The 9,347-nt window shown below is 43.0% G+C and overlaps 2 protein-coding genes across 2 annotated transcripts; one reads left to right on the top strand and one right to left on the bottom strand.

The window, feature by feature from the left end:
- The first annotated feature begins 1,441 nt into the window (after window positions 1-1,441).
- Window positions 1,442-3,906, top strand: LOC135607803 (protein IQ-domain 26-like). Its single transcript, XM_065099898.1, has 3 exons — window positions 1,442-2,537; window positions 2,687-2,893; window positions 2,970-3,906. The coding sequence occupies exons 1-3, from the start codon at window positions 2,118-2,120 to the stop codon at window positions 3,675-3,677; spliced, it is 1,335 nt and encodes a 444-aa protein (XP_064955970.1). The 5' UTR covers window positions 1,442-2,117; the 3' UTR covers window positions 3,678-3,906.
- Window positions 3,907-5,768: 1,862 nt separating this feature from the next.
- On the bottom strand, window positions 5,769-9,240 carry LOC135607804 (profilin-like). The gene is made up of 3 exons (XM_065099899.1): window positions 9,029-9,240; window positions 7,234-7,371; window positions 5,769-6,180 (listed from the first exon to the last, which is right to left on the bottom strand). Exons 1-3 carry the CDS (start codon window positions 9,149-9,151, stop codon window positions 6,046-6,048), a joined length of 396 nt encoding a protein of 131 aa, XP_064955971.1. The 5' UTR covers window positions 9,152-9,240; the 3' UTR covers window positions 5,769-6,045.
- Window positions 9,241-9,347: the final 107 nt, after the last annotated feature.

The raw sequence follows: 9,347 nt of genomic DNA on the forward strand, positions 1-9,347 counted from the left end.
CCACCCTCAATAATGCATTCGCTAATAACAGACTATTAATGATAGTCCATTAATTAAACATGAAAAACCTCACATCGTTCACAAGCAAGCAATACGAAAGATGAGATATAAAAGTAGATTGATAATTCACACAAATTGTTTAAGTATCATACAATCAAAACCGTATAATAATCTTTCATAATCGAAGGGTACTAATAAACATATCTAAATAAAATAGATCTGACATACTTTATAATCAAAAGTATTTGATTTATGATACCAATTGTGAGAATAAAAATCATAATTATGCTATTGTTATATAAAAACTTTAATATCAGAAATCGAAATCAAATAAAGAAGATCAAATTTATGATGCACACATTTCAATTTTATTCAAAAAATATTTATTTGATCTACGAGTGCAAGACAGGCTCGTCTTCTCCCCTCTTTCTATCTTTCATAGGATAGTTATAAGTTATAAAATAGAGAGCGAGAAAGATTGAAAATAAATATATAATATTAATATCTATTGTTTTATCCCTATCAAGTTATTTATTTTTATAGATTAAAACAGAGAATTTAAGACGATGGTTCGATCACTTATTAAGGAATCATATCATAATTAAAATTTTTTTATTGATCGATAATTATAATCAAATCTAATAAGATTTATAATATATTTATCTAATTAAATAGAATAATATAATATAATAATCAGATCAATTTTGTACGAATTAAATGATTTTTGTCGATGAGTGAGAGAGTTTTTAGGTTAAAAAAAAAGAAATCTTTTTGGTGGGCTTTTACAGTAGCTGTTTCAATTGCTGGGCAATATGGTGGGAGGGTGATGTAGCTCATTCCACTGCTCTGCTCTGTTTCATATATATTTTTTATATGATGACGTCCATATACGATCTTCTTGGAAGATGAGAGGAATGACCGGTGGTCTCTTTTCCCTCCGTCTTTAGGAATTAAGGTGTTGTCCTTTGGGAGCAGTTCCTGATGCTAGGAAGAGCAAAAAAGCTGAGAACTTGTGAACAGTGGCAGAGTATGAATGGAATGACAGGGAGGGACGACGCTCGTCATGAAGCGAAGCGCAGGACTAATAACTGCACTGTCAGCGGTCAAGTGGAACTCAGAGAGAGAGAGAGAGAGAGAGAGAGAGGTGCAGCGGTGGGAGTCGCCACTTTAGATCTCGGTTCAAAATCTCTCCTTTTCTTCTCTTTCTCTTCCTCTTCTGGTGAATAAAACTGGACCAGAGGCGACGGGGTCGGGTCGGTTGGCTATCTTTTGACGTGCGACGATCTGTACTTGTGTGAGGGATTTGGTGGAGGAAAGGCCGCGTCTTCTCTTCCTCAACCCCTGCGTTGCGTGACCCAGTGGGGCTACTGGTTACGTAGTTTCGATATGGAGAGGCGTGGGTGGTGGGGGTGATCTCTTCTTCCTGGTGTCCTTTTCTGAATCCTCAGGGTGCGTAGGGTGAGGAAAAATCCGATCTTGCGCCGCGTTTAAGATCGCCGGTCCTTTGCTTTATTCGATCCCTCCCTCCGTGTCGTTTCTGCCCAACTTTTGCAGGGGGAGAGAATATTTGGATCGCCGGTTCCTCTTCCTGCGCCCCTTTTTTGAACTCCCAGATGAGCTTATGTGCACAAGCCAAGCCCTTCCTTGGTCTTCCACTTTTGAATCTGGACTCCGTTCATCTCTCTCTCTGTGCGCTGCTTTTTTTTTGTGTAATGGGCATAGGTTATGGGTTTTACGTGGAGCTGCGATTAGTTTAATGGCAGCGGGGTGGTGGTGGGGAAGGCTTCCTTATCCTTTGGGTCACCCTGCGACGTACTTTTGTCTTGTAATGCTGTTCTTCACGAGGGTTTGACAGAGTTTTCCTTTTGAAAAGATCCCATCTTTCCATCTTTTTTGGCCGAATTCTTCTTCCTTCGGTTTCCCCTTGTGTTGTTCGAAGCGCTTCTTTAATCATTGTATTGCCTCTTTTTTAGCTTTTACCTCCTCACTGTGAGATTCCCTGCTCTCTTGTTCTTTTAGGGTGTGTGAGACCACCGCACTCACATCCACTTCTCTTGAGCTGCTGTGCTCCTTGTAGGACCTTCAAATCACTTGGCTTTGTTGCTACAGTCCGAGAAATGGGCCGGGCGACGCGGTGGCTGCGGAGCCTGTGGGGTGGGAAGAAGGAGAGCAAGGATCTCAAGGAGTACTCCCGCTACAGCGGTGGCGAGGACAGGAGGGAGAAGAAAAGGTGGAGCTTCGGGAAGCCAGCCAGGGACGCCGGGGAGGTGGTGCTCGGCCAGAATGCTTCGACGGCCGCGGCGGTGGAGGCGGCGTGGTTCAGGTCCTTCTACGCTGAGAGCGACAAGGAGCAGAGCAAGCACGCCATCGCCGTCGCCGCTGCCACAGCTGCGGCCGCCGACGCAGCGGTGGCGGCGGCGCAGGCTGCGGTCGCGGTCGTGCGGCTGACGACCAGGGGGACGGGCGCCGCTCTCGACAGCTGCCGCGAGCGGTACATGGCGGCGGTCAAGATCCAGACATCATTCAGGGGATACTTGGTACTGAAACCAGCTCACCTTGGTTCCCTCTGCGTGCTTCATGCTCGCCTTGTTCTTGCTAAACGTCCCATATTTTCTGATCCTAATCAATGACATCATCCTGTTCTTCCAGGACGAGATTTAATCCCTTCTGGTTTGCGATTTTGCAGGCAAAGAAAGCCCTCCGAGCTCTCAAAGCACTGGTGAAGCTACAAGCTTTAGTTAGAGGCTATCTGGTACGCAAGCAAGCCACAGCTACTCTTCGTAGTATGCAGGCCCTCATCAGAGCTCAGGCCACCGTCCGAGCTCAGAGATCTCGAAATCTTCTTCCACATGACCGAAGGTTTCAGCTAGAATTCCGCCATCGGCGATCGTTGGTATGCTTCCAACACAGGCTGCTGCGCCATGTAATGCTGCGTTGCTCGGTTCGCTATCTGTTTGCTTTGGTCGCAGGAAAGGTTCGATGATACGCGGAGCGAGAACACGTCGTCGTTCCACAGTAGAAGGCTCTCCGCGTGCCTCGATAATGTCTCGAACAGCTTCGACCGGAGCCCGAAGATTGTCGAGGTCGACACCGGCCGCCCGAGGTCGAGGTCTTCCCGACGAAGTACTCCATCTGTCTTAGACCCCGCCGAAGACTTGCACTGGAGTTCCATCACGTCTCCTCTCCCATGCCAGATTCCGGCGAGGATCTCCGTCCCCGACTGCCGGGACTTCCAAGACTACGACTGGTGCCTCGCCTTCGAGAAATGCCGACAATCTGCAACCGCGCAGAGCACCCCTCGCTGCGCAAGTTCATGCAGCAACTGGCCAGTCACTGGGGCGAAGAGCGTGTGCGACGAGGACGGAGTTCTCCGCCGCTTCCCGAACGTGCCGAGCAGCCCCAACTACATGGCGATCACGGAGTCATTCGAGGCGAAGTTGAGGTCTCAGAGCGCTCCGAAGCAGCGGCCGGATCCGGCCGGGACGAGGAAGAGGCTGCCTCTGAGCGAAGCGACGGTGGAGTCCATCGCTGCTCTTAGCGGAGTGGGATTCCAGAGGCCCTGTTCTCGAGCTCAGGAGGACTTCAACTTTAGGAGTGCTGTCGTTGGGAAAATCGACCAGTCCTCCGAGTTGAGGACGGAGGCAGAGGAAGAGTTCTACTTGCCAAGGAAGTGGTAATGCAGGAACAGAGCCATAAGATTATTAGAACAAGAGGAACATAGAGAGATCTGTCCTTCTTTCTCTGGATCATTTCTTTTGCTGTTGTGTTCACAGCACTGGTGGAGAGAGAAGCATAGTGTGGTTTCCATGTAAATTCTTGACAAATCTCATCTTCCTCAGGAGATGCATTGTTTCCTTCCAAGTTAATCATCTTCAACCTCTTTATCTACTGGACTTTGTTGGATTGGTTTGCATGTGCCTCTTTTCTGCAGCTTCCTCTTATCCTTCTTGGGTTAAAAGAAACAAAGAGACATCAAAGGTTGCTCAACCATTCATCTGATGTACTTTGGTCAAAACATCTGTAACCACTCAGATCAATACTGCAATAAAGTTTTGTTTCACAAGAAGAAGAAGAAAACACACAAAGTTGAAGGAACCCAAGATGGGCATAAGTACCCGAAGAGTGTGATCAATCCAAGAAAGCAAGACACTCCTTTATGTCTTTCTAAGCTCCACTGGCTTCTGAAGCCAATGGATGCGGAGTTGAGAAAAGCACACATAGACAACTTATCATAAGGTAAATGAAAAGAACTCCACAAGATTGAAGGGTGGGCATGGTTTTCAAAGATGAGATGACACAAGTCATGTGGGAGGTCTGCGAGGGTGGGTCAGCAGATGAGCAGCAGGTTGCTGACCTGAAAACTTTCCACTCCCTCCTTCATGTTTCCTTTTCAGCAATCATTAGGTTTTGCTATGATTGATGAGAGGGTTTGGGAGTGTGTGCACACAAAACACCATGTGGACTTTCCTCGGTGCTCTCAGTCTCTCCCTACGCTGCGTGCACTGTCGCCTTCCAATCACAGGGCCCGTAGCTTGCATCACCTTGCCACACGACTCCAACTGGAGTTCCTATTGCCACCGTCCTCTTGACCCCTCGCCCTTTGGCCACTTCCGCTGCTCTCCTCCGTCACCACAGCTTCCTCCACGACCCTATCTCTCGACTGGCACAGCAGCCCGTGTCCTTGCTCCACTCCACCGATCGAGTGCATCGCTGCTGCATGCCGCTCCTCGTCTTCCTTCTCGAACGAGGAGACAGCAGAACGGACTGAACCACACGATCACATTGCTCGATCGGCATGAAGCATCACGTTAATGGTGTCACCTCAGCGTGAAACAATCTACGAAGTTGATGCTTGTAGGTACGTAGGATTATTGTCCTTGTCCTTTTCTAACTCTCATCGATTAATTCGTTGCTCCGATGAAGCATTGATATGATAGTGCACCAGTTCTTGTTCCATGTTCTATCACGGTTGAAGTACTAGGAGTGTCCGATTACTGTTTTGAGGAGTTCAGCAAGGTCAAGGCTAACGCTATCCTATGAAATTAATATTATTAGTTCACGCAGGGTTTTAGAATAGGGGTCATGAATACAATAATGTCATGACCTAATGGATCCAATCTTAAACAAATGAGGACAAGGAAGTGGGACAAGCTTACCTGATGGGATGAACATTCAAAATTTCCCTCCAAACTCGGCACCACTAATCTACACTACAGTGATACAGTGACACACACACATACACACACACATATATATATATATATATATATATATATATATATATATATATATATATATATATATATATATATATATATATATATATATATATATATATATATATATATATTTGCTCACTATTCATTTCTATCACTATAAACAAGAATGAAAGAAAATAGTTACTTGAGAGAGCTTCTCATGGGTTGAAGAAATGTTTTACAGCTTGCAAAGTCCAGGAATTCGCTGCAGGAATGGAGGCATGACCCACAAAGGCACATGTAAAGGGACATGGTTGCAAACCCCCAAACGCCTTGTTCGTGCCTCATGTCTTCCACTGGTTCTTCCTCGAGAACAGTTGGGTGATGCCAGTGTCAACTAGGCTGAAAAGAAGAGGAAGAACAATAATTACCACACTGTGATAACCTTATCTAATATGATATGTGCTATAGCAGATGGTTTTGATCAGTATACCAGACACTATCCAACCCCAAAAGTACATTCTAAGTTTCTATAGACATGCAACGGAAAGCAACACACAACAAGCATGCTGAAGAGAAAGACGACAAGCATGATAAATGTTACAGAAGAGAGGTCTCTCAACGTAGTAGTTTACACAAACAGGTACAAATAACAACCAGATTTTGCAACAAAACGCCCAAAATAGACCACAAGCTCGTTATTCCTCACGCTCATTGCAAGTTCAGGTAGATTCAAGGGTTTAACACCAACGACACGACTGGCAGAAATAGACTCCATAAAGTCCATCCAAGGATTTAACACCAAAGACACGACCGGCAGAAAAGGATCGCGGCTCCATGGCCATGTTCAAAAGCCCTGATCAAAGAGATAGTCGCCAAGCCTCTCCACTACCATATTGCATTGACCAGGCGTCATGGGCTCATTATATATGCCAATGATCAAAGCCAGATTGGTTTTCTTGATGGTGACACCGCCAGAACCCTAAACATTTAAAACAAGTCAACGGTCAGCAGAAATTGCGGCTGAAGACATTATTTACTAAAAAGTATCAGATTGCGTTTCTTAATTATGTACTCCACTGGGAACATGTGTGTGTGTGTTCTTTTATTTTAAATATGCCACTGCAACATTCATATAGCCAATTTTTCAATAAATAATGCAAAACAGACTCTGGACGATGAGCATAGGCAATGACAACACAGGCAATTATCGTGTTTTGTCAACACATCAGTTAGTAAGAAACAAGCTGATAGATAGCCAAATGGGAATCAAACATTCTCAATATAGTTTTTTTCACAATGCATTGAGATGATCTAACCAGCAGACTGAATAAACCCACAAAGCCATTTACAATGCATTTTAACACAAAATTTTGCCATAAAAGACTGATGATTGATTGCTATAATATCAAAAGGTTTATAAAACAAACAACATTCTCGATGTTCATAAAGAAAATCTGAGTTATCAAATTGTATGCGCTCTATAGTTCATTGTTTCCCATGTTTAATTTATTTTTATCTTCATTATATTATTTTATAACAACAACAACAAGATGTTGTAATGTCTCAATTATTTGGTATAGGAAAGAACAACATAATGCAGGGAGTCCCATCAATATGAGGCCTAGAGAAAATCAATGCACATAGCCGCCTTAGTTACAGAGAAGCTGTTTCCATTTACTGGATCCCTAATCTATCAGGTTAGATAGAATAAACCTTACCTCACACCTTAACCTTTAGAAAATTTAAAGTTGAGCACTACTGACAAAACCAGTATTTATGTATTGACCCTTCTCAAAACAAGTTGACAAGTCATCTATGGAGAAACTACCACATAAATTACTGAAATCATTAAACAATTTGTTAAGTGTTACAAGTATATTACTGAACATTAATCACTTGAAAAATCAAGTGAGTACCATGAATGAGACATTCTTTGTAACAAAGTTGAAATTTCATGCACTTGAAATTCTGAATCCATACTAAAATTTGCATGAATTTAGTCTAGTCCATAAATGGGATGTAGAATTCTGACCTTCTTCCCTCGAATAACAGCTCCTGATTCCCCTTGGATGACCATGTACTTCGTCCCACCAAGGTATAAACCAGTTGGAGCAAGAGACCCAGGTTCATCGAAGTCTTTCATAATTGCAGCAATCTCTTCAGGCTTGCACTGCACAGTTAATAAGAATAAAGCTATTGACTGAATAAATAAAAGATATAGAAAGAATCCTCGGAACGATCAGATAGTGCATTATATTGAATATTTGCACTGACAATCGGAGAGAAAAAAAGCCTTGAAATAAAAAAAAAGCAAATAAAGTAACACACTTTTCTTTTTTATTTTCATGTCATCCACAAGTAAATGTCCATATTCATTGACACAAAGGCAAACATATTCATGCCACATATCAACAGATGTATGGGTATCAAATGTATATCTGCATAATGTACACATGATATCTTGATCATTATACTTCATAAACATAATTTAACAGTTACTCATTGACTAACTTAAGAAATTAGCAAGCTCACTTGATAAATTTATACTCTAAGCTATATAAAATTATAAATAATAAAAGTTCTTCAAAACCACTATAATATGAAAATGCCTTTGGATTAACTGACCACATCATATCCCTTTGTAAAATGACGTGAAACTAACCTTGTTCTATCTTAGTTGTTATGATGTGACCCAATGAGATAACTGACCCATTAGGATGATAATAGTAGAAGACTCAAATCAAAGCTAATAGTAGAAGACTCATTTAGTTCTCGTAGACCAATTCAATTCAAACTAAAGTTGAGGTATTGCAATATTTCATCACTTAGGGCTTCACATCATTGTCAAGACCCGACATATCTTAGAATCAAACCTCAGTGCAACTTGAGGGTCAACATATTGGTGGTTTCACATAGTGATGTCTCTCTGGTCATATCCACATGTATCTAGCTCTTTCCTATTTGGGTTCCTCAACATGATTAATACTAAGTGTGTTCTAATACCATTTGTCATGATACCGTTTGATGAGACAACTAACTCATTAACTTGATAGGTCTAGAATCATATGCTCTCTAGTAAAGCTCATCTAGCTCTTATAAGCCAACTCAATTCACTTTCCACATCCAATGTGAAACTATTTGGAGTGTTATAATCTCTCCTACTCATATTAGGGAAGTTCACAATAAGTTTATTTGCAATGATCCTATAACAATAATTATCGCCACCACAAACATTTAATGATCCTACAATATAGGCTGAGCTCAACGGTCTTAGAGGATAAAAAACCCTTGACAACTCCGTCTACATCGTTTTGTAATTAAAATAAAAGAACCAAAATTGCAAACGTTTCGAAATTGTATTGACCTCTAAGAGCCGAAGCTTATCTTACAGTAACGAATGCAACAACTAATGTCACTTGAGCATGAAATCCGGAATTAGATTCCCTCTCGAATCACCGTTGGTAATCCCTGCAGAAACTAACACCTGAAATTTAATGCGATGTAAGAAAGTCACATGATTTGATCTGCCATCCAATCCCTCCCAGCAAAGTTCCCGTTGCTCCATGAAGTCAAATTCTTCGTCGACAGGAAAATCACAACCCAAGGGGATCGAATCTACGACGAGCCAACAGTCCTCGATCAGATAGAGAAAACCCCTCCCCAGTCACTTTCACCACCGACCACAGAAAAAGGACCCAAAGATAGATCTCCGGCTCCAATCATCATCGGCCAGATCCAAAGATCACAACAAGATCCGATCGAATCTAACTAGAACGACGGGCAGGAGAATCAAGCGAGGCTACTAGGAGAAGCGAAAGGAAGGATACCTGAGGGAAGGCGTCGCTCTGGGCCCAGACGCTGCCATCGTGGCCGACGATGGCGGCGGCCGTGAGACACTGGCCATCGATGTCGCACAACAAATGGTCGTCAACGTACGTCTGCCAAGACATCGTCCTTCCCCTTCTTCTCCGGGCGCTCGCCTCGGCTCCAACGCGTGAGCAGTAAGCGCTCGCCTCCTCTGCCTAGGGTAACTCCCACTCGCATATATATGTATATATATATATGGAAGAATCGACTGGTGAGGGAGGGGCAATAGAATAACGACATCGTCGGAGGTGGGAAATGTAAAAGGCGCCGTGGGCCTAA

Source organism: Musa acuminata, chromosome BXJ2-3, assembly GCF_036884655.1.
Source record: "Musa acuminata AAA Group cultivar baxijiao chromosome BXJ2-3, Cavendish_Baxijiao_AAA, whole genome shotgun sequence".
Taxonomy (NCBI): domain Eukaryota; kingdom Viridiplantae; phylum Streptophyta; class Magnoliopsida; order Zingiberales; family Musaceae; genus Musa; species Musa acuminata.